The 26,402-nt window shown below is 39.5% G+C and overlaps 1 protein-coding gene across 2 annotated transcripts in view; it reads left to right on the forward strand.

Moving 5' to 3' along the window:
* Positions 1–13,508: 13,508 nt before the first annotated feature.
* The window catches only part of LOC144775543 (uncharacterized), a 51,465-nt gene continuing 38,571 nt past the window's right edge, over positions 13,509–26,402 (forward strand). For both annotated transcript variants that reach the window (XM_078659235.1, XM_078659236.1), the window contains exon 1: positions 13,509–13,606. In XM_078659235.1, the coding sequence (XP_078515361.1) occupies positions 13,526–13,606 (81 nt within the window). In that variant the 5' untranslated portion in view covers positions 13,509–13,525. The remainder of the gene's footprint in view (positions 13,607–26,402) is intronic.

The raw sequence follows: 26,402 nt of genomic DNA on the forward strand, positions 1-26,402 counted from the left end.
GAATGTGGGAAACGTTAGGAGAAACATAAGAATTTCTCCTTTTTAATGCCTGTTTCAAAATGTCATTTTTTTCGGCACAAAACCCTGCCTACTATTGTTAGTAGATAGGATTTTACAGAATTACATTAAAAAAACATGGGTGGTTGCATGTGAACTCAAATACAACTCATGCAATGCCCCTTTTGCAGTGCAGCACGCATGCAGAGTGGGAACAGTTAGGAGAAATAAAACAATTTCTCCTTTTTAATGCCTGCAACCCATGCAACATCCACCTTTGCAGAGTAATGAAAAGCTAAGGGCTTCTTTGTGTTTCTTTGAGGGAACTCAAGTTTTTCGCTGGAAAGCAAATAAAAATAAAAATTGCACAGGTTTGCATCACTTATTTGACACAAAAGCAGCAAAAAATGTTTGGGATTCTGCACCTTGGTGTGTTGCTCTCTCATGTTCATTACAGATAAGAAGTTGAAAGCAGAATCTGTAGTGCGAAATTAAGCACACCAAATGCACATACTATTTTTTTTTAATATATTAGAATCATTTTAATGCAAGTTAGATTATAATGGCTGTGGATCACATTGTGTAGAAACTTGTAGTGATTCTAACTTTCTTGCACTGACCTATGGTGTGTAAAAAACATAAACACCTTTGCATGACTATGTCTTAGTTGCTGTTTACCTTTACCTTTTGGGAAAATATATTAAAAGGAATAGCCAGCTCCCATTTTCATAGGTTAAACTGCCTTTCATACTGGCAGTTGGCAGCAGGCATCTGATGTCTGAACTCAACTGCGTAACTTATATAGTTGAGCAGCTATGCTGTTTCTATATTATGGATGACTAGATGTGTCCTAACTCAATGATTAAAAAGAAATTAGGCATGGCCATTTATATAGGGATGAAGGTTTCAACGTATTATGTGAAGTCAGGCTAGGAGCATCAGGGAGAAAAAGAAGAGCAACTAATTGGAGGCACAGTTAAAAGATCAAAAGAGTGATGTATAATGTTCACTCAGTAGAAACAAAGGAGTAATCCATTGAACGGATTTTTTAAACTACAAAGGAGGCCATCCATGAGTGACATGGAATTAACACCAAAACAGTAGTGTATGGAGTTCACCCAGGGTGGAGTGGGTAGGGGCTTAAAGAATAAAAGAACAGAGACACTTTTAGTTGGATGCCAAGATGGACACGTAGATGGGATAGATAAAATAAGTGTGCTGAGCAACATTTACCAAGGGGAGAAAGGAAGGGCTGTTCTGCAGCAGGCTCAACTATTTCACCTGCAGGTCAATAAAGTTATTAAGAGACCAGCCCTTGAGGTGGAGGTAGTCAGCATGAGGCAGGGAGGATGCAAGGGGCTACAAGTTATGAACATAGCCCAATAATCTGAAAACAATGCTATTCACTTGGGTGGAAAAACAACACAAAGCAGAGGAGGAAACATTTTAAACTTAAAGTACTGTAGATGCACAATCGCAACAAATAGATGCCTTTAAACTTTCTGACTTTCTCGTACATAGGTGGGGTGCCTAAGACCACTCACATATAACACCAAGAGTGTACAAGTCAAAAGTAAAACATGAGGTGTCTATGCGATTAGTTCATCACATGGATAGAAGTTGTCTAATTGGAATAAGATAGCCTATCTATTTCACACTTACTCACAAATACCTGTCAACTGTCACTGTTGACATGTTCAGCCAGACCACCTTATAGCCAACAACACTTTACAATATGTAACTCATTCATTGTTTGGAAAAGTGAACCTGCATATTCCAGAATACCAAAAAGGTGTTGGCTAAAAAAACACAACTAAATGAAGTCAGCCCCGCATTTTGGGGCCAGTTGGCAGTCCTGACGACCTCCTCACTTAGCCTCAGACATTAGGACATTGCATCAGGCCTATTTGTTTTCTGCTGCAGGAAATATAAACATTTTGCACACCCCAAGGAGCAACAGTTAGCATTGTAAAATACCCTGTCCCTGTTCTTTGTTATGTTGTGTTAAAACCTAAGGGGTGAAGGAACAGTCTCCCTATCTCTTTGAACTAACTACAAAAAGAAGAGTGCTAATAATAGAAATCTGTTATTTGTACAGACCCTCCAGGATTTCGCGATTTAGTGATTTGCAAAAAAATCGCAAAATCGGCCTTTTTGTAAAAATGCCGCCATTTTTACAAAACTGCCCGCGAAATTCGGACAATGCGCTAAAACACTCATGGTCAGCGACTGGCTGCCGCCCCCCCCCCCAATCCGGCACCCAACACCCAGAAACGTGGACATGAGACCTCTTTACTTTTTGGAAGGCGGGGGCTAGTCCCCCGGCCGTATTTATTAAGATATGAAATTAAAAGGTTTTAATTGCATGGTCAACAATTTATACAAAAATCAGCAGGACATTAGATACAAATATCGTCAACAAGTTTGAGAGGCTAACCTTAACAAAACTCTAATACATGTTGTTTCCTAACCGAATCTAACATCCTCATCTTGATTTCTGTACATTTCTGGCCATATGGCAAGGTCGCTAACCGGTGTCAGGTCCTACAAGCTGCGCCTCACCTAGAGCTGTGCGCATGCGCAGTCGTGCCCCGGGAATTGCCCGGTCTACGCCGTGAACTCCATTTACCCACTAAAGGAGGGCCCTTACTCTGCGCCATCCGGTGACGTCATGAGTATACGCGCGCGGGGTGGCTACCAGCCTAAGGAAAGCGTGACTACTCCGACCCGCGCCCCTTTGAAGCATCAATTACCTTGCCCCTGGAGTTCTAGGAGTGGCCAATGGCCCCTCCCCCTGGGCGGGAACCTCCATAGGATGATGCCCGCCCCCTCAGACCTTAAATATGTGCTCACCGGTCATGACCTTACCGCATGCCCCATACCTAATAAATACGACGACCTATGGGAAAAAATTCTAAAGGACAGCTACACTGGCTAATAAATAACAGCATCAACGTAAAGCTACAAAGGGAAAAAAGGCCTAAACACAATTGGCATCAAAGCACTTCACACACAGTTCGCTAAAAGGGGAAAATTCCTAAACAAAATTACATCATCAAAATATACCGTCCAGATAAAGTTCAATTACGCATGTAAGACATGTTAACAGTATGCTAGCAAAATTACGCTCAAACCAGACATAGTGAAGCCACCGAAATTTTTGTTCCAGGGATGGTGGGTGGGAAAACAAAGAAGCCCCGAGCGCGGGGCACACCGTGCTGTGGGGGAGCGTCCAGGGACAAGGGGGTCTCCTGGGCGCTCCCCGCCTCTTTATTCCCAAGGAGCCAGGCGGGGTGGCAACGCCCCCCCGCCCCACCCCTCCAGTAGCCCGTCCCCCCTGACCCGGACCTTCTACACTGGTATCCGGGTCAGGGAGGTCGCCGGCCAATCGGTGGTGGGTCGCGCCCAAGGGCCCGCCCCCACCACCGAGAGGCACAAAGGGGGAAGCGGTCGCCGCGCCGCCATGCGGGCGGGGGGGCCGAGGGCCCCCCCTTTTCATAAGGTGAGGTCCATACAAATTTTATCTTAAAGATGAAGATTTGTGAATCCCGAGAGACACTGAAAAGCCATCGTGTTGTTTTGAAAAAATATTCCGATTACTGAAACAGTAAGCCTTTGAAGAGCTCATGTGACTAACCTTAAAATTAGTTCCATCCAGAGAAGCGATCCTGAGACAGACCTGTTCAAGGGCACTAGAGACTTGGTAAACATATTTGATTTTTTTACACCTTTAAACTCCAGGAAGACTGCAGATGCACAAGAAGCGTGAGTCAGATGGCAGAGGTGGTGTGAACGCGGAAACAGGAGGGTTCATATTTGGGGCACCGGTATGAGATGTGGGTGGACTGAACCTGGCATGCTAGACTGTGGTCTGTAATTGTTGCAGCGTGCGCACCCCTGAAGTGATGCTCCAGACAATCTCTGGTTCACTAAAGGCCATTATTGAATTTGTTTTCACACCTCTATCAAAGGGAGGGAGTTTTGAGACATACCGAGACTATTTACAAAATCTGTGTTTTATCAGTATTTCGGGAGTGTCTTAACAGCTGAATTAGAATACCAGTGCTACTCCAGTTTCGATGTGCGATGTGGACATTCACTTTTCGGCCAAGAAAATATGTATCTGATGAATGCCATTCAAATAATCTCACTTTATATGGGAGAGGGGAAATGGGTACTTTTAAAGTATTTGATCAGATAGAATGCATTCAATCTTGATTCAAAATGCTGAAAAAAGAAAAACAAACAACACGTGAATGTTTGCACAGTGTTGGAATGTAAAAACACGAGACTGGAAAACATAAAAACTTTGCAAAAACAGCCTTTAAATTATAGAGTACTAAAGATGACCTTACATAAACATCCCCCTACATAACTTTCTACAGCATCTTACCCTACTAAGAACCAATTGCTTACATGCTAGAACAGGAATTAGATTGTAACTTAAACCAGACCAAGAATATGTGGGAGGTGAATGGGTCCAGAATGAAGAATTATATAAAGGTCGAAATGTTTGCACCGACAGTGGCACGAACGTGTCGAAGCAGGCATAAAATCCTTAATTTGTACGCACACTCAGACTCCACGTTCAGTGGATTGATAGGTCCGAAATACACATATTTTTGCTGACTGGTTCAATAAAACCATTGCTGCCCTTTTCGGATTGGAACAGCCCACGCTGACAGTGCAGTATGTGCATCTGTGGCCTGGACTGAGGCCAATCACTGTTAAGCTGGTTGGATGTTTCTGATGCAGCATGCTAATCAGGACTAGGAATGGTGGGGCAGCTGCTGAATAGATTTGCTTTTAGTCTACCCATGAATGAGTCAAATAGTCTCTTGAGTGTTGGGTATGTACAGCGTTTGTGAGGTTGAAACTGACCTAACCTCCAAATTCACTTCTCAGTAGTGGCATACACTGGACTGCCAACTGGATTGGGCAGCACTTTATCCTTACGGTGCACAGTACTCAAAGAGTCCTTTTTTACTTCTCCCTGGGTGTGAGCTGAGAAAAAATCAGGCAAAGGATTCACAACATTAACAGGATCTGAATCAATAGTTACAAGTTCATGTGAAATACAAGGGTTAACTCTCCTCCATCAGTAGGACCCAGATGTCTTTAATTAACTCAGGTTACTTAATTTAATACTGGGGCCAGCAACATCTGATGCTGGTAGAGCCTGCTTATCTTCCAGCAAAACCTGTTTGGTGACACCTAGGCTTTCCTTAACATTACTGATCTCATGGTTGAGGGCCCCCATAGCACTAGGAAATAAAAATTGAAAAAGAGGGTGCCTGAGGAAGAGGTGTCCTGCCTCTCGGATCCGGAGGCAGCGGTGCCCCAACAGGGGTGCATACATGGGCACTAGTATTTCACAGGGAGAAATACAGCACCCTGCCACAAGGTTAGGACTGGAGCTGTGCTTCCATAGAGCTGCAGACACTTTAAACATGCCTATTACAAGTGGAATACTCTGCTAAAACAGTTTCCAATGATTTCAGGCTGACAATGAATGATTACGAGTAAAATAAAGTGCCGCAAAAATGCCGCTAAATTTCCATATTTGTGCCGCTAAATTTCCGTATTTGTGCCGCTAAATTTGCTAATCTATGCCGCAATATCTTGGGGGGTCAGTTTGTATAACCCTGAGCAAAAGACATTTATTAAGCAATTATTATTATCAATTATTAACAGAAACATAGGGCCAGATGTACATAATTTGCAACAGATATTTTTGTAGCAGCTAAACTTTTGGGTGAACCAACATATGTATTAATAGGTTGGTTTGCACAATAAGGATTTGTAGTGAGGCACAATCCTACCTACCTCATTACTCTTCATGAATTAGGTAGCAAATTGTGACCTACTCCAGTGGATGGCCTTTAGAGGAATAGTCGCCTGCTGTCAGCAGATCACCATGTCTGTGATCTTGTTTTCAATATTTATTTTGTTTTCAATGCAGCCCTTTTGTCTTGAAAGAAACAGTGCTGCATTTTTAAAAACAAATGTAAAGTTACACTGGACCACTTCCCACTCCAAACTTTTGTTTTACATTCATAACAGGAAAGTGTTTTAAGATGACCACCTTGCTTTTGTGAATGGTTTGCAACCACCTTTGAAGAGTTGGTAATCTAAGAGTGGTTTGCAACCCAATTATGTATGAAAACAATTGCTACATAGCATTTTTAAATGCAAATTAGGGATGCTGTACCCGCCCCTTTTAAATTTCGATTCAGGATGCATTTCTAAACCCATTGGGTGATTTGGCGAGGGAGTACTTGGTAATCTATTGTTCCTGTGATGGTTAACAAAGAAATGGTCCTTGTATTCACTATCCAAACCAAACACCTTCTGTAAGCCCTTCCCACACTATCTCAAAATGTATACACTTACTCTCACTGCATGTCCTGCTTCCAGCAGTCTTCACAATCATACCAACATGTAAACATTTTTTAAACAATTCAACGAGAAAGTTTATTTTCCCATCCACTGAACCACTCTAATGTTGTTGTCATTGCTCGGTGCCATACCATCCTAAACAAATACTCCTGGCTACGGCCTGTCACCGGAGTTAAGCAGGCTAGCAGAATCTGGCACAAGCTGAGGACTCCCTTCTTCTGCAATGTCTACAAGGATGTTTACATCTGCCAAAAAGAAACTACTAGCGCTGGTTATTGAATACAGTATGCTACATCCGGCTAGACTGAGTATGGCAATTCAATGCAAAGCACGTCTTATTGATCCACAGATAGTGCTGCAGGGCATTCTGATCCTAAGGATCAGAATGCAAGTCAAAACAATTCTCAAGATGAAACCTCGAGCCTCAATAAAAATGACTGATCTTGAACAGTGATGACAAACCAGTTAAATGTCATGTGCTGCATTGAGTGGAGTAAGGCTCTATACGGGGGCAGCAAGAATGTTGATCATATGGACATCTAGATGACTCTGAAACATCGGAGCCCATGCTGCCGGTAGAGCACAAAGATGATGCTGTTTTGATTGCACGCACAGCCAGGGGTCTTCAGCGTCTCCTAGATCTTTTTATTGGTTTTATGTTCAGCCTTGATCTTTTGACCAATTTTAGGAAATCTCCTGTAATAATTGTGGGTCCTAAGAAGACCAAAATAAAAAAAATTGTTGCGCGTGTCCAACACATAAGCGCGGTTGAAAGCTTCTCTTATCTTGGCATCTTACTTGACTCACACCTTAGCTAGTTCTCACTGTTAAAGAACAATATGTGAGTTTCAAGGGGCTCATATTTAGTTATAGAGATTTCTCGCAACAGTCTGGCGTAAGTCAATGAGGGTGATGCCAGATATCTTTAAAGCCAAATTCATCTCCGTAGCAAGTTATGGCAGTGAAAGTTGGGGTTATCTACCTATTGCGCCGATCCAGGTGGTGGAAAACAGGTTTATGAGATGTCTTTTGAGTGTACCACAAGGCATTCCATTTCAGACTGTACATGAAAAGTTGGGGGCAGGGTATGTATCAGATTTCATGCGCCTTCATCCCCATTTACTTTGGCTTTCAGTTTGGCCGAAGGATGAGGTAAATTTAAATATGCTAATTGTTCCTCACAGTGCGTGCCTGGTCAATATACCATAGTTGCGTTATATCTTGTGCAACCTCAAAGATTTGGGGAGACCTGAGTTTTTAATTTTATCCTGGTCACAGTGTTAAAGGAGATATCGCCTGGATGAAGCAGACCTAATACCTCAGGGTGGCAGCAGAGCGAGAGGCTCTTGTTTTATTCAAGCTCTCCATGTGCCAGAACATCTTGGTCAAGTCGGTTAATGAAATGTACCCTGCAATATGCCTAGTCATCTCCCTAGGTTGTTGACCTATTTCAGACTAACTATGGTTCATCATTAGATGCTTTCAAATCATGGTTGTACTAAAGAACCAGATTTACCTGTATAGGTTTGTGATAATATCTCAATTGCCGATACCTTACATATCGTTTTGATCTGCCCTAGACTTAATTCCTTGCATCATAAATTTGTGAGGCCCCTTTTGTCATCTATGATTTTTAGACAGGTGAGACCAGCGTTATTTTTTATCAACACCTCAAATGTGTTTCTTTTTTACATAGTTTTAATATGGGTATAGAGATGGAGATAATAAGGCTTGTGGTCGTACAATGTCTCACTTTATGGTGTAAGGAATATCAAAAGAGGGAGTGAAGAGGTGGTGCAACACGGCACCGCGGTGGGCTAATCCTCCTCTTATGAAAGCATGAATAATCAACAGAGACCACCTGAAACAAATATTCAGTACATATTCCGATGGTGTTGGAATATACTCAGTGTGTTAAAATACCCCTCACACACCAAAAGGGCCCTTGGTGTCATGCTTCATCATCGGGGTCTTCCCGCCCCCGCTGCGGGACGGGGCAGTGCTGCGACAAGCGGCTACGCCGGAGCACCTTTTTATTGTGAGTACTATGTGAGTGATGAAGGAGTGAGTGTCAGTGGGGTCAGGAGTGATAAACAGTGAAATTAAAAGATACCTGGCCAGGTGTTTAGAAAAAATTATTTAATAGGCACTGGCTGGTATCGTTAAAAGGGGTGAGGCGGAGGGCAAGAACGGGTTACTAGTCTTGCTCTACTGTGTGGGTCAACATGTTTCGGGGCGACATGCCCCTTCGTCAGGACCGGGTATATAGATCCCCCTGTCACTCACTAATGCGCTCCCACAGATAGAGAGTGTTATGTTTGATCAATGTGTATAAATAAACCTAATAGATATACGTGAAAAAAGCTCGGTCAGTAATACTGATGATATAAGCTTTTTGAATGAGGAGACAGTGCCCCATGAGCCAAGCTGGGCGAAGGGTACAAAGGGTCCAGTCAACCCCCACACCTCAGTGCTTCCTCCTTCGTCAGTGGCTTCCGTGGTTTCATTTACCACGGAAGCCACTGACGAAGGAGGAAGCACTGAGGTGTGGGGGTTGACTGGACCCTTTGTACCCTTCGCCCAGCTTGGCTCATGGGGCACTGTCTCCTCATTCAAAAAGCTTATATCATCAGTATTACTGACCGAGCTTTTTTCACGTATATCTATTAAGTTTATTTATACACATTGATCAAACATAACACTCTCTATCTGTGGGAGCGCATTAGTGAGTGACAGGGGGATCTATATACCCGGTCCTGACGAAGGGGCATGTCGCCCCGAAACATGTTGACCCACACAGGAGAGCAAGACTAGTAACCCGTTCTTGCCCTCCGCCTCACCCCTTTTAACGATACCAGCCAGTGCCTATTAAATAATTTTTTCTAAACACCTGGCCAGGTATCTTTTAATTTCACTGTTTATCACTCCTGACCCCACTGACACTCACTCCTTCATCACTCACATAGTACTCACAATAAAAAGGTGCTCCGGCGTAGCCGCTTGTCGCAGCACTGCCCCGTCCCGCAGCGGGGGCGGGAAGACCCCGATGATGAAGCATGACACCAAGGGCCCTTTTGGTGTGTGAGGGGTATTTTAACACACTGAGTATATTCCAACACCATCGGAATATGTACTGAATATTTGTTTCAGGTGGTCTCACTTTATGGTGTGCCTTTTTCTACTTGTATTTATGCTCTATTTTTTGTGGCTGTATTTGGACGAGGTGTAAATTGTCAACAAAGAACGTGAGGACACAGGAGAGGCGAGACGGCAATAAGCATTATTTTTCTCCAGGCATACGTTCAATGCCAACTAACATAAAGAAGAAATTTGACTGCGATCTCTCCTGTTGCGGAAGAAACAGGGGCATATTATCAAGGGGGTTTATCGCCGCTTTTTTGGCTTTAAAAGCCAAGAAAGCGGAGATAAAATTATCTCCCTATTACCTAGCTGTCGCTAACACCAGTTAGCGACAGCTAGTAGGAGATAGCGACCATCTTGGGCCCCACTTTGCATGTCAGAGAAATTTATCACTAATGACATGCAAAGTGGGCGTGCCAAGATGTTAGTGACTGGAAACAGTTGCTTACACTCTATCTCCTATTACCAACTTTTGGAGATATTCACGCTAAGCGCGAATATCTCCAAAAGCTAACACCTGCCCTGAGCAGTTCTTAGCCATGTTATCCAATGGGAGGTGGATAACATGGCTAAGAGCATTAGCTCGGTAATGCCTGAATATCGCTGACTTTTCAGCGATATTCATGCATTGCGGCCGATTTTTATCGCATTTGCGATAAACCTTGGTAATACCAAGGTTTATCTGCGATAAAAATCGCCGCAGGTCGGCGATACATTTTTGTCTCTAACCAAGCAATAGCGATAAGTATCGCTATTGCTTGGTAATATGCCCCCCAGTTCTTTATATGAAAGTGGAGCAAACTCTTTTCTTCACTTTTGTGAACTGGGTTAATTTCTTTGGGTGTGGCTTCCTTTGCCTGTGTTTCCCTCATTTAGCTCACCTTTTTCTCTCCCTATTGCATTTTACATATTAAAATAAATGGTTATTTACCTATTCCACCCATTCATCTGCCTGGTCTATCCCTTCATTAACTTATCCTGCTACCTCATAACCTGTTGCACTCCTTCACTGAAATGTCTCACTCTTCATGAACATGTTCAGCCCACTCATTTAATCATCCCACCCACCTATTTCCTGGATCCAGGGGTTAATTTTCATGCACAACCCCTTCATTCGCCTATCCTCTCCCTTTATCTACCAGTTTCACACCATCATTTATCTCTACTATTACTTCATTTGCATGTTTCCCTCCTCCGGTTATCCATTCCACACCTTACATTGCCTGTTACAATCATTTACATGTTCCCAACTTTCATGTTCCTATTCCACTCCATCCTTTACCTGTTCCATTCATTCACCTGTATATTTCAAATCACCACCACGGTCACAAATGCTTTCTTGGGCCCTATTACACAATTTCGTTTTACTTATATTACAGTAGATCTGTCTTTCTGTAATTAATATATATTTTGCACATATGTGGATGTTACCTCATTTTTTTGTGCACACCCCAATATGGAGCAAAAAAACATTATGTGACTATAGTTCCCCTCATGAGTGTGGAGTGCTGGGCACAGAATCTCGGGCAGTGCAGTTTGAGTCTGCTGTTGCTGCAGGTGTCTTGTCATTTGCAGGGTATTCATACTGAACTGGACCCAGACTGTACCAGCAGACAGTCTGGTCCACCTCTTCAATTACATGCTCCCCTCCACCCCCTCATTTACAGGTCTGACCCATGCATTAACATGTTCCACCATTTTATTTACCTGTCCCGCTCCTTTATTTACTCACTTAATCTTTTGGTTACCTATTTCACCCCTTCATTTACTTTTCCACCCATGCATTTACCTGTTATAGCCTATCACTTGAATGCTTTGCTTATTTGTTGATCTGTTCCACCCATAAACTGTGTCACCTATTGGAAAACATGTTTTTTTTTGTGGGCGCATCTGTTGCACAGTTTCTGTTTCTACTCGGAAAGTATATGTAAATTCAGAATTTGTGATTCATGCACAGATTGTGAACTCTTTCTCCTCTATTTTGGAGCAAACACTACTCCTCTGAATTTTAAACCTCCCATGCCATAGTAGACTTTTGAACTTCGAACTCCTGGCAGCCTCTGGTTTCTGTTTCTTCAGGAGTCACTGATGGACAACTTATACAAACTACCTTCGAATCTGAGGGTGTTGGACATCCGCTCAGTGTTAAAGTCAGTGTTGCTGAGACAAACAAAAGAAATGAGTTATAGTACTTCCGGGTCAGAATGATGTAAACTATATAAGTATAGAGCATAATAGCTCTTGGCTAGCGGGACTACTGTAAACAGAATATCCTAACCAAAATAAAGACACACAGAATCAATTTGACCGTGATTTTTTTGTTTGTTTCTTGATTTGCCTGGGAATGTTTTGATTTTTCCCAGCTTGAGATAGAAGTTGTTAATGGCCTTATATTGAAGCAATACTGTAGTATCTTGTTTACGTATGAACCTCCTGGCTGAGGGACAGAACGTGTGACGTCAGCGTGTTCCAGATCACTGAGGCTTCAGTCGGGAGTCAGTTGGAGGGTTCTGAAGGAGACAGGCTGTGCATTTTGTATCCTAGAAGTTAAGTATTTACATGTGTATGTAGATATTTGTCAGGCTGAGGAAGGGATGGGCTGAAACACTATCACAGCTTCTTGGGGGAGCGTCTACTGGACGTTCTGGAGCAATTAGCTGTTTACATAACAAACCTGTTGAGGTGTGCCTGTCTACATGTGCAGAGTGAGCTTTCCAAAGCCCTCTGCTGTACTCTAGTGTATCAGGAGCATTTGTGTGTATGTTCTTTCACTAACTCTATTTTACACATACAAAGTAGGTTATTTGCTTATTCTGTTCCTTCATTTACCTGTTCCACCACTTCATTCACAGGTTTTACCCCTTCATTTGCCTATGTTACTTCTACATTTCCTCTTTTGCACCTCTTCATTTATCTTTTTAAGCCCTTTATTTAAATGGCCCACCGCACCAATTACCCGTTTCACCCCTTCCATTGCATGATCTGCCTTTTCCACCCCTTCCTTTTCCTGTTTGAATCCATATATTTCCTGCCCACCCATTCATTTATCGTGTCTCTTCCCTCGTTTACCAATATATAGCAAAACTTATTTTTTGCACATGCAATATTGTATATTTTGCACCTGTATATATATAATGTGTGAAAACATTACTCTACCTGCTTGCTAATCATACACATTGTGGGGCTTATTTACAAGACCCTTGCGCCGGCAGTGCATCACTTTGTTTGAAGCACCAGCTGCACCGTGTGCTGGCCCATATTTACAAGGCCACGCAAAGTCAACCTGCATGGCTTTCCATGGCTTTGTAAATACGACCCCTTTTCATGCATCACTTTGCGTGAAAGGGGCGTGCCATGGGTACTGCTGTGGGTGTTCCCACGCAACACCAGTGGATTCTGAAGCATTCCCAGTTTTGCAACATTTTGAAAACTTAGGAATGCGTCAGAATCCTATGCCTTCGCAGGTGAGGCATATGGGGGCGCAACGAGGAGAAATACTTTTATTTCTCCTAGTTTTTCCGCTTTCTGCATTCTGCAGCACACATATAAAAAGAGGAAAAAGCCCCTTGTGACTGCTTTTCTGCAGGAAGGTGTCCCTTTCTTCACAAAAAAGATCAGTCCCACAACATAGGCACCTTTGCACCATGGGTGCCTGCATTGGCACGTGGCAGCCAAAGGTGCGCCAGCACAGGGATGTGTCATATTGTTGCTAATATGATGCATCTCTGTGCTTTTAAAATTATGCAGCTTGGTGCATCAAAATGGCTGGCGACGATGACATGAGTCATGTTGATGTAAATGAGGCACTGCGTGCATTCAGATTTTGAATTGTTTCTACTTCAAAATAGTTTAGTCTTTTAGGAAGTAAACAGTGCGTTCATGAATTTTTCAACCCACCATATGAGTTTAGAGTGTTGGGTATGAAAGTTTTGGAAACATCAGTGGTTTTATTGTTCTCTTTCTGCAGGAGTGTCAACCGCAACAGGACATGCCAATATTACTAGGCCATTCCAGCAAACTTTCCAGTTTGGATCTGAGTACTGATGAGGACAGGTCCAGCGACAGTGAGGTACAACACTGTTTGAATCAGCCAGAATTAAAACATGAGTGTACAGTAAAGAGGATAGGGGCTTTGACACTGCAATAAGCATATGCATACCGTCGCCAAAAGAAACATGCTTTATGAGACAACATTTTTGGTGATGCTGGGGGTGAGATTGCATTAAGGAGGTATTTTCAGTCTATCATCATTCCAATAGTGTGTGGCACACAGCAGCAACCTGCCTTACCATTGTCCAGCTGTTCTGCTGTTAGGGACAGGTGCAGGTCAAGATGTGAAATCCCTAGGTATCCTTTTCTCAACTTTTGTTCATAAATTACATGTTACACTTGTAAGTAGGTCGTTTGCTTGTTCCATACTTGTTCCACCCTTTCATTTACAGGTTCCACACTCTCCTTTATCCATTCAATTATTTGTCCCACTTCTTAATTTACCGGTTCCATTCTCTTCTTTAGTCGTTCCACAAATATTTTGAGCTGTTCCACCTTTTGATTATCATCTTTCCCCCGCTTCATTTTGTCATTCCACCCTTTTATTTGCCAGTCCACCCCTTTATTGACCGGTTTCATCCTTTTATTTACTGGTTGCCTGCTCCACACTCTCCTTTACCCATTCCACCAGTTCATATCCCTGTTCCATGTCTACATTTATGCTTCCGACCCCTTCATTTACCCTTTCCACTATGTGACCCTCTTGCTAACAGTTATTTCCCTGTTCCACAAATTCTTTTGCATTTTTCACCCTACAGTTACCCGTCAACTGCAATATATGCTCTTTGGCCATGTGAATGGGGTGTATGTTGCACATTCACATATGTAGCATGTTTGCATCTAAGAGCTACCTGTTTGTAAATTGTGAACACTTTGGGCCCGATTCACAAAGATAAAGTTAGACCAAAAGTCTAACTTTACTACTTTTTGGTATTCAGAAAGGTAAAGTTAAACCAACTGTCTAACTTAGATCAAAAGTCTAACTTTACTACTATTCAGTATTCACAAAGGTTAGTTACTACTAGTAAAATTAGACTCTTCGTCTAAGTTTACCACTGAGAATTCCCGAAAAGTAGTAAAGTTTACCTTGGTGAATACGGAAACAAATAAGTTTACCTTTGTGAATTATCATTTGAAAAGCTTTATTTCGGTACATTGACCATAAAAGCATATAAATGTCCACAGTACATAAAAACTTGGATAAAAACTTGGTAAAAACATTAATACAGTTCTTCCATTCAATTACCGTACACATAAGCAATGGGCATAAAGTGCTAGTGCAAATAATTTGTGCAATTGTTAGAACAAAACCATACTAGAGATCCACACACATATAATAAAATAACTTATTAAAACAGAAGCTCAGGCTTCATTGGTAATAAAATTACAATTAATTTTGTTCAATCATGGGACATAATTAATAAATCTTATTTTGTTTCTAAAAAAGGGGAAGGACCATATACTGGGTTCAACCGTTAGGGATCGGGCTCCAAAAACGTCCTTCTTATGCACCACATGGAAAATAAATAATGGGAGACTGAATAGACAATTGGAGGGTGCAACTCAGTTTTGAGTATTCTAAAAGCCTCATTTGAGTGTCTTGTGCCCATATTCTTACATACTTGTACTAACCAGCGTCGCCTATATGTCATAAATTACACTACCTAACTCCGTAATAAACCCAATAAAACATAAATCAAACCCAAGGCCCATTAATCATACATGACATATTTTGACCAACTGAATCATGTGGCCTAATAAACCTATTCACAAATTATATACATTTATATACAACCGCGGTTAATGAAAATCATTTTTCAACAAACCTTACTAATTATTAAGCCACTTATGGCGATAGAATCTAACTAATGATAACCTAAACTCATGAAATAACAAGACCAGCTTGATTTCAAAAGTAAGATTTTTATTAGCTATTTATTTTGGATTTGTAATTTAAAAATCTTTATTAATGCATTTTATTAGAATCATTTGCAAGTAAATCAATAGCATCATTATATTAAAATTTATTATTGCAATTGAAATTATTAGTTTGGCATTTTCCAAAACCTAAGTCCCTAACTATGCTAAATAAATGGAAATAAAAGTAAAGTCTTTAAGGGCTCTTACGTGCTCCAAGAGAAGTTCGTCAGCACGACACCTTCATCCAAAGGTCAGCAAAAGCAGCAGCAAGCATTAAGCATAACCCTCCCACGGGGAATGGGTTTTTATACCTCTCTACGCTAAACTAATCTTAGTAAAAGAAATACTTTTCTGCAAACTCGGAGTCCCATTGGATTAGAAATGACAGGCGACGTGTCACCTCATTTTTCAAAATATCAGTTCCGTCACTTTCTTAGAGTCCATTGTCTCTAACATTCGAACAACGAAGCTTCCTCAGGTTGCAACATTTTCTTGCAATCATGTCATTTGGCTTCCTCGGATGCAAAGTTATCAAATGTTCCTCCTGCCGGTTCCTGGCCTTGGCCTTGTCTGACAAGGAAGTTGTCAGAGCCACATAACATTCGCCAAGCGTTGATACAGTGATGGAAACTTTTTCTCAGAATGGACTTTTTCTTGCTCCGTGCAGAATTTTAGCAGACACGAGTAAACTAGGCCCAAAGCAGCCATTTTATCGGTAACTATTATATAAACAAACACAAAAGAATAATTAATGCGAGAAATATAGTTTGTTCTGTTGCCACCCACCATTGCTAATGATTAACCCATTAGTCTAAATTACCTAGCCAAAGCAAACAAATAAAGCAGCATTTATATCTACCAGTCTTCATTAATCCATCGAAATTCTTTATGCACCTATAGAGAATAGAGTGACACCACATTCACAGGGAAAGCAAAACAAGCACATGCTACTTTTAAAACAGCTGCAATTAGTTATAACATAACAAATAGACAGTATTAATTTATTAATTTGCACGAACAAAAAGATGCAACAATAATGCACGTTTATGAGCACACATGTTAATATCCCGCGTGTAGTGTAACTTTAATCTAGGTTGAATTAATACAAACACAGCACCAAACGTTAGTAGAATTATTTTTCATTATGGAAGTGACTTCACGAGTTGAAATAAAATTATTTCTAAATCTCGCTCCATCAACTCCCTCATCTGGTGATTAACAAATCACCACACCAAACCCAAAATTTAGAAAAATTTAACTAACCGAAAATGGTTCGAATTCATTAGTATTAGTATTTCTAAAAATTTGTCTCTGCAAAATCTTTGCAACTGTCATATTGAACTCTACGTAATTCTTGTAACTCAATTTCCTTTTCCTGTCCCTATTTGATCTTATAAATTCGTTTCTTTTCCTTCATGTGCTTCTTTCTCTTGTGTAACATACAACTGATTTTTGTCAAAACTACTATAAATATTATTACAAACAAAGGTGTTAAAATCTTGCCAAGAACTGAACCACCAATTTCTTGAAACCAGGTTTTAATAGCTTGAAATCTTTTTGAAAGTCGCTCTGAAAAATTATCTTCTTCTAATGGAACTATTTCTGAGTGCATTTCTGTGATGTTTTTGATATACATCTCAATATTCTTACTTTCATCAGGGATGTAAGTACAGCAGTGCTGAACATGTAAAATACCACAGACTCCTCCCTCTTTTGCCAGGAGTATGTCTAACGCAAGGCGATCTTGCATCACCATAGATCTAATTGCAATGACCTCAACATTCACTAACTGGAAACCATCTGCTGTGTCAGTTGACAATCTGTCAACAATTGTGGATAATTTTCTGATCCTTCCTGCATTCAAGGTTATACCTACTAAAGGTATTACTGCTTCAAAAATGTCTCCCAAAATTTCTGTGAAACTTTCTCTTTTATACCTATTTACATGATTACTAATTTTGAACAGTCCTTCTTCATTTCTGTCAACATGAAACACCTTTGGGAAAACAAGCCCAACAAAACATGTCCCGTACCAATGGTCTGGAAGATTAGAATAAGCTTTGTCACCACAAATAAAATAAATCCCAGGAAAAATTGGATCTTTGCCACCTTTGAATCCCCAACCTCCTATGATTTGATAAGTGTCCTCACAGTTGCTAGTTCCTACAAAATAATTATCAAAAAGTGTATTATCCCTTCTAATGCAAAGCTTACCACTAATTGGTTTGTCTATGTGAATTGCAACATTATCAAAAGTTTTGCCATTAAGCTTCTCATCCTCTTTTTGCCAGAATTTAGATTTAGTCTGTTTGACTATTTCATTTCTCTTATAGATTGCTCTTCTCTCTTCAACAAGATTCAGAAAAGACTTTTCTTCAGCTCTTAATTTGCAGGTTAAATTATTCTTGTAAGCATACTCATAAGTGAGTTCATTAGTAACTAAAAAGAATTCCCTCATCTGTTTAGCATTCAAAGCACTCTCAATTTTTAAATTCGCAAAAATCTCATCAAAATTTGAATAATAATATTCTAAACGACCAGTCTGATAAAATAAGCTAGCTAACACACTACAAGTTATCCCATATGTGAGAGGAAGCATATTGTATGTCACTCCCTCAGAAACAGAAGCAGGTAATTTCACACAGACGTAGCAATCTTTGATGCCCATTACTTTAACATATTCTCCTAAAAGCCTTGAGAATGAATTGCTTGAAAAATCACTAACAGATTTATCTTGATGAATTTCAGGTTTGTGATCAATTATTTTGTTAGTTAAATCTGTTGCACTATGTTTGTTTTGACTAACTAAAGCTTTGCTTGTCATGTCAACTTTATACAAATCCTTACTAATTTCAAAAGGAATAACAACAGCTAAAACTAACCAGAGCAGAATTAACATGAGCACGCACACCAGAGTCATCTTACAGCATTTCTTGAAAATGGAACATTTTGAAGTACTCCGTTCCATAACATAAGGCATTTTTGAAAAGGAAATCTTATCTCAAAGAGGTAATTTAAAAAGAAAACAAAAGAAAACAAAATTTTTAAAATCATCTAAATTTCAAAATTAAATATACCCCCCTTTTTAAAATCTTTTTTTTTTTATTTATTTTTTTATCCTCTAATAACTTTTCTTCGACCTTATGTCACAAGTTAATTTCCATCTAAACAAATTTTCTTCGACCTTGTGTCACCTAACACAATATCTTCAGCCTTATGCCAAAAACAAAAACCAATACATTTTTACCAGATTAGTACTTCAATCGTTGTCACTATTTTCCTCAACCTCCTCCTGACTACTGCTGTTTATTTCGATAACAGGAGGAATAATCAGATATGTCCACTCAGGAGATTTATATTTCTGATTAGGTCTCAAAATTCTTTTTGTTTTTCTAGTCACTACTTCTATTTTCCTCCCTTTTTCAATTTTCTTTTCAGGATCTTTTTGACTAGTGATTTCTGATTTCGTTCACCTGCTCCTTTGACTTTTTAATTAACCTGACTCTCAATCCTCCATTTTCACTTGGCCATGATTCTCCTTTTCTCGAGATTTTTCTTTTCGGTTCGGCCACGTTTGTTTCAGTTTTCCAAGATCTTTTTCTCACTCTTCCTTCTTGACCATCCACATCACTTTCTTCGGAATTGCTGTCAGAAATTTCTATTCTTGACTCAGGAACTTTTCTAATCGGCAGTCTCACTCTGTTAGGAACTATACTTAGTCTTCCATCACTGGTACTTGGCAATTCATCTTCATTCTCTTCTTCAATTACCTACAGCTTCCCAGTTTCTGGTACCTTGTTCCTTCTTCCAGAGTTTGTTTTCTGCTTTTCGATACTCTCCTGGTCAGAAATTTCTATTGATTCAGCTTCTCTATCTTCAAAATTTTCAGTAATCTCTATTCCATTTACTTTTCTGACAGACTTTTCTGCTAATTTCCTTTTTAGCAGATCTTCATCACTTTCAGAGTCTATTTCAATGATCTCCAAATCTTTTCTACTCAAGTCTCCATTCACTTGCAAATTTTCCAGATGTCGACTTCTCTGTCGATCTTCAGAATCTGGAATTCTTTCACTTTCTACTTCAGAATCTGAATCATCCGTAGAATCACTCTCTTCATCAGAGTTTTCAGGAGTAGGAATTGGAATAGTGTGACTGGGATGTATCCACCTTTTCAATCCTTTACACTTCACTGCATTCGTTGTTACCAGAATTATCTGTCTAGCTTTCTGCCACCTTGGAACTAGACAATTTCTTCTTCGATGTACTTTTGTTCTGACCCAATCTCCAGGCCTCAGAACATGTGTCTGTACTTTGTCATTCGATTGTACTTCTGTTCCCACCTGATTAGACACAGAAGTCACTACGTCAGATAGTCTTTTGCAATATTCCAAAATAGCACTGTCATTAATGCTCAACAATTTTCCCACTGGTACAAAAGCTTGTCTCATGACTCTGCCCATAAGAATTTCATGAGGACTCAGTCCTGTCTTTTTATCAGGTATACTTCTCAGAGACATTAAAACAAGTGGAAGAGTATCTGTCCACTTCATACCTGTATCTAGACACATTTTTCCAATCCTGTTTTTGATTGTTCCATTAATTTGCTCAACTACTCCAGATGTCTCTGGTCTGTATGCACAGTGTATTTTCTGCTCAATATGCAAAGCTTCACAGATCAATTTCAAAAGTTTATTATCAAAATGTCCCCCTCCATCACTCTCAATAGTGACAGGGAAACCGTATCTTGGGATAATTTCTCGAAGAAGCAATTTTGCCACTGTAATCGAATCACAATGACGTGTTGGAAATGCCTCTACCCATCTTGAAAACAAACACACAATCACCAAAACATATTTTAAACAATTGTGTAAGGGCATTTCAATGAAATCCATTTGTAATCTGGTGAAAGGGCCACCCTCCCGACCTATGATTCCTGTACCTACAACTGATTTCCTGTTTGGGTTCATTTGTTGGCAAGTTAAACACCTCTGACAAAGAAACTCTGCAATTGTTCTGAGTTTAGTATTAAACCATGTCTCTTTAAAAAGTCTGATCTTAGAATCTCTTCCAATATAACCAGGGCCATGATACAATCTGGCCATATCAGCAATCATACAATTAGGTAAAACTACTCTGCCATCTTTGTAAGTCCAAACTCCATCCTCATCTCGTGGTCTACATTCTGCCTTTAACCATGTGTCTTTCTCCTCATCATCAGCTTCATTTTGTAAATCTCTGATTTCCTGCCATGTTTCAACCACTGTTGTTAACATTAAAGAATTCGAATCACGTTCTTTACTCTTTTCCCGATTAAATGCACGACCATTTCTTGCGCAATACTTTGCCATCTCATCTGCATAAGCATTGCCTTTGGTGATATAATCCTCACCTTTTTTGTGAGCTGCGCACTTCACGACAGCAATTTCTTTTGGTAACTGTATGCCATCAATTAGTCTTTTAATAAATACTGCATGTTTAATTGGAGATTCTGCTGAAGTTAAATAGCCTCTCTGAGACCAAAGCTGTCCATAATCATGCACAACTCCGTACCCATACTGGCTGTCAGTTATTATAGTAACTCTAAAATCCTTTGATATTTCACAAGCACGAATTAAAGCAATCAATTCAGCCACCTGTGCTGAACGAATTCCTTCAAGACATGATTCTTCTTCTACATCAGCAACTGTACAGACTGAATATGCAGCTTTTAAAACACCTCCCTCTGATCTTAAACAGGAGCCATCTACAAAGTAGACAAAATATGATTCAGGCAAAGGTTCATCTTTAATATCTTGCCTTGGCTTGGTACAGTATTCCATAACATCCAAACTTTCATGCTCCACATCATTTTCACCAATAATTTCAGAATCAGGTAATAATGTAGAAGGATTCAAATTCACACATCTTGCAATAGAAACATTATCTGCTCCTAGAATAATTTTCTCGTATTTTGTCAACCTATTACTGGTCAGATGTTGAGTTTTACTCCTTGTTAGGAGTATTTCAACTGAATGGGGAACATATACTTTTACAGGAAACCCCATTATGATCCCTTCACTCTGCTCTAAACTAACACTTGTTGCTGCAACTGCTTTTAAGCAACCTGGTAAGGCTTTTGCAACAGGATCAAGAACTGCTGAGAAGTATGCAATGGGTTTTCTCAGATTCCCATGCCTTTGAATTAATACAGACAATGCACATCCTTCTCTCTCACTGCAATATAGTTCAAAATCTTTTTCATAATTTGGCATGCCTAGAGCTGGAGCTTCACACAAGCTTCTCTTTAAATTTTCAAAAGCTTCCAACTCAGATTCATTAAGAACAATTGGATCTTTTACATCTGACTTAGTCAATTTCTGTAGTGGTTTCGCAATCACTGAAAAACCACTTATCCATTGTCGACAGTAACCAACCATTCCTAGAAACATTCTGACCTGTCTTTGTGTTCTTGGAGGTTGCATTGCTTGAATCATTTTAATTCTCTCAATTGTCACCTGTCTTATTCCTTTTGCAATTCTATGACCAAGATACTTCACTTCGTGTTTACAAAACCGCAATTTTGCAGGAGACACTTTATGTCCCTCATCTGCTAGATGATTTAAAAGTACAATTGTGTCTGTCACACAATTTTCTCTTGTCTTTGCTGCAATTAGTAGATCGTCAATGTATTGCACCAATGTCGATCTGCCAGGTAGATTTAGATCTTCTAAAGATCTCTTCAACAACTCATTAAAAATAGAAGGACTCTCTGTATACCCTTGAGGAATTCTGCACCATGCGAGGGTCCTATTTTGGAACCTGAAAGCAAAAATTTCCTGACTCTCTGGATGCAATGGAACAGTAAAGAATGCATTGCAAAGATCAATGACAGTATACCACTCAGCATCATGTGGAATCTGATATAGAATAACTGCTGGGTTTGGAACAACTGGACAACATGGAACGACAATTTGATTAATCCTTCTCAAATCCTGAACAATTCTATATGTTCCATTAGATTTTTTAATTCCCATAATCGGTGAATTACAAGGGCTGCTCTCAATTTCTTTTAAAACACCTTGTTCAATGAATTTTTCAATCACTGGAATAACACCCTCTATGGTTTCTACTTTCATTTTGTACTGAGGAATGTTGGGAAATTCTATTCCCTGCTTCACTGAAACTTTGACTGGATCGATATGTTTCATCAGACCCATCTCATTTCCAGTTAAATCCCAAATCTCAGCTTTAACTGTATCTTTTAGTTCTTCAGGTAATTTTTCTTTTTCAAATGCAGGAAACAATTTAGTTTCTTCTGTTTCCACTAACATCATTGTCATTCTATACAAACCATCTTCTTCCATGGTTTGTAATTCGACTCCTTCAGGAGAACAATATATTCTACAATTCATCTTGCACAATATATCTCTCCCTAGCAAATTCACTGGACTGCTATTACAAACCACAAATCTGTGCTTGTCTTTAAAATTTCCAATCTCAACTTGCACCGGATCTGTTAAGTCAGTTTTAATTTGTTGATTACTTACTCCAACTACTTGGATGGTTTCCCCAGAGAGAGGTAGGTTTTCAATTTCCACTGATCTAACAGTAGAACGGGTAGCACCAGTGTCCACTAGAAAAGTGATGTCTACATCATTAACTTTCCCATTTACAAATGGACCAGACTGGTCAACCTCAAGAGTGGCTCCAATCACACACTCTTCCCCCTCTCTCGGGCACCGTCAGAAGTAGTCATCAGAATCACTTCCTTGATTTTCTGTTAACAAAAACTGTCCTGAAGCATTCTGCACAATTGGTCTTTGAGTCCTAATTACCTGTTCATCTCCTTCAAATCCCACACCTGGATTATATTTTTGACTTCCCCCAGAATTAGGAAAGGGAGGTTGTGGAATTTGATTCTGCTGCTGAATCAATTGATTTTGTAGCTGTCGCTGAAGACTCAGGTCATTCAGTTTACGCTGTAACCGTAGCTGTTGCTGCAGATCAACATCGTTCTGCATCTGTGGGTTTAACAATGGATTTTTAAAATTCCTGGGTGGGTTTTTACACTCACTTTTCCAGTGTCCAATTTCGCCGCAATTAAAACAAGGCAATTTTTGTTTCAAATCTTCAACTTTAGCATTATATCTTTTATTATTATTAAATTAAAATTTTCCTTGTCCTTGATTTTGATTTTGAATAAAATTTGCATTTTTATTTTCAAGACTGGCAATTTATTGCTCAGCTACTTTCACTTGTGCCCACATCGCTTTCTCCTTCAATTTCTTTTGTTTGACCTCTAACTCATCACTACAGTATTTTGCTTTTCTCAGGATATCGTCAACTGAAAGCGATTGCCATCCGACAATACTATTCCTGATCATTTCCCCAACTTCTGGTCTAAGACCATAAACAAATCTGTAGATAAAATGGCTCATATCCTTTTCGTCTAATTTTTCATAGCCACTGTATTGTTTGAAAACCAACAGTAACCTTTCATAAAATGAATGAACTGACTCTTTTGGTTCCTGATTCGTTCGATCTATTTTAACCCAGTCAACTTCTTTAGGGGCAATTTTTTGTTTTAACCAGTAAATCACTTTTCCATAAAAGTCCATCACTATTGGAGCTGGAGCACCTGTTTCTTTAATTCGCTCCGGTTCCTCTTTTGGCCAACTTATAGCAATTTTACATTCTGTCCAGAGATCTGATGGAACAACGATATCAAAAAATCCATCCAGATCAATCCACAGAACTTTTGAGCCTTTGATAAACCTGTCTACCTGACGATACCATTCAACAGGCTTCTCTCTCAGTCTTGGAAAATCATTAGTGAAAAGTAAAATATCCTGTCTCGACCAAGGGACATGAACATAACCTCCACCAGCAATTTCTCTCATTGGAAACTGTTTGGATAATTTCTCAAATTTTTCATCCTCCTTCTTTCTTGTCCACTTCACTCTCCATTTGCTCAATTCACCTAGTTTTTTGATGTAAACGATCAAATCCTTTATGTGCATTATCCTTCCCATTGAGTTCAAGTTCTCAATGTCTTTTTCTGTAAAATCTAATCTGTAATGCTTTCCAAAACTCTTTTGTCTGCTTAAATCAATTTCAAGTTCTGCTGCCAGTTCTTCCAACTGATCATATTTATTTTTTGTTTTCCATTGGATACTCTTGCAGATGAACAGTAGTTCATCATCACGATAAAATTTTAGACTGTCAGCACCAATTGTGCCAATTATTAACTCCTCTAAATTTGCTTTTAATTTTCCCAACATCAAGTTTTGGACTCAACCCTCTTCTTTCAGAAGTTTCAGCATCAGATTCTGCACCCATTGGTGATTTGTTAAAAGAACCTTCATTGAAAGTTAAATCAGGCATTTTTGTTTTCTCATGATTAATTTCAGATAAATCCGAATAAAAATGTTTCAGCAACTTTTTGAACTTCCGCATTTAAAGGAATTGTTAAACTTGTCCTATTATTTTCTTTCTGATCAAAAACAGGCTGAACAGGACCAATCGTTACTGGAACTGTCACAGCTTCCATGCCTTTAGTAATTTGTCGAAATAATTCTTCCTTTGATCGTAAATATTCTGAAGTATTTACAACTTCCTCATCTCTAATTTCTCTTATTAAATTTTTAGGAGCTTCCCTTTCCTTTGGAAATATCGAAACATGTTTACTTCCAATATAAACATCAGCATTAGTTCCTGTTTCTAATCTTTCTGGAGTTTCAAATGATTCAGAATTATTTGGGTACAATTTGGAAGATTCATTAATTGGAGGTGCACTTGGTGTGGTTTCAGTAGAAACCATCGGAGTAGACCATGATCGAGGAGGTCTCAAAGGTTCATTTCTTTTATTAGAAATAAAAATTTCTTCTAAAACTGCATCTTCAGATTCACTTTCTGTAACTACGTTATTTTTCTTTTCAGATCTTTTTTCACTAGGAGATCCTAAAACCATTTCTCTAATTAAGTAGAAACCATCACACATGTCTCCCTGTCTCCACATTCGCATTCTATCTTCATGCGTTTCTCGCCTATAACTTGGTATTTTAGGAGGTCTTTTAATACCACTCGCTTCTCTTTGTAGTTGAAACATTTCACCCTCCCATTCAACCAAAGCTTCAAATTGAGTAGGTCTTGGTTTTGGTACAAGAGCGTTCATCTTTTCTCTCAAATTTCTTAAAATGTTTATATTAAATGAACCATCTTCTGGCCAAGTCAAAACACCGTTGTCCTTTGTATAATGCTTCCAGACATCAAACCACAAAACAGTATGATATCCATATTCACCTTCCATATACGCTGCATGTGTTTTGTATTTATGAAGTAATTTACCACCTCGCGTTTTTATTTTCTTGTCAGGTGAAATAAAATTTCTTAACTTCTGAAGCATTGTAGGCTTTTTCTCCACATGTTTAAAATAATAACTCATTTTCCAGATCAAATCCAATTAGTGAAAATGATCGTAAAAATTATTTCCTGGATGTTCCGTAACACTAGCCAATCCGTGTGCGAAACACACCAACAAGCCAATCAGAGTTGAGCTACGTCACTACCTTGCTCAACGAATAAAATTTGCCAATCAGAATACAGCCTGTGACGTATGCTACCCAATCACTGCGCGAACCGTGTGACGTACACAGCTGCTGCGGTTTCTCGTGTCTCACTCTCAGCGCTCACCCCTCCTTTATAAAAACTTTTCACAGCGCCATTTTAAGAACGCCTTTTTAATGAAAATTTATTTTACAACCACAAGAAAGACTCATCTGTCTGTTTCTCTAATGAAGTGATAGAATTTCAATCATACAAGAATTCTATGCGTGGAATAGACGACGCTATTCTAACAGAATATACATCTGCCGATAAAGTAATCCCTTTACTCTACCCTTCAAACAAGTAATAAT

Source organism: Lissotriton helveticus, chromosome 1_1 (genome assembly GCF_964261635.1).
Source record: "Lissotriton helveticus chromosome 1_1, aLisHel1.1, whole genome shotgun sequence".
Classification (NCBI taxonomy): domain Eukaryota; kingdom Metazoa; phylum Chordata; class Amphibia; order Caudata; family Salamandridae; genus Lissotriton; species Lissotriton helveticus.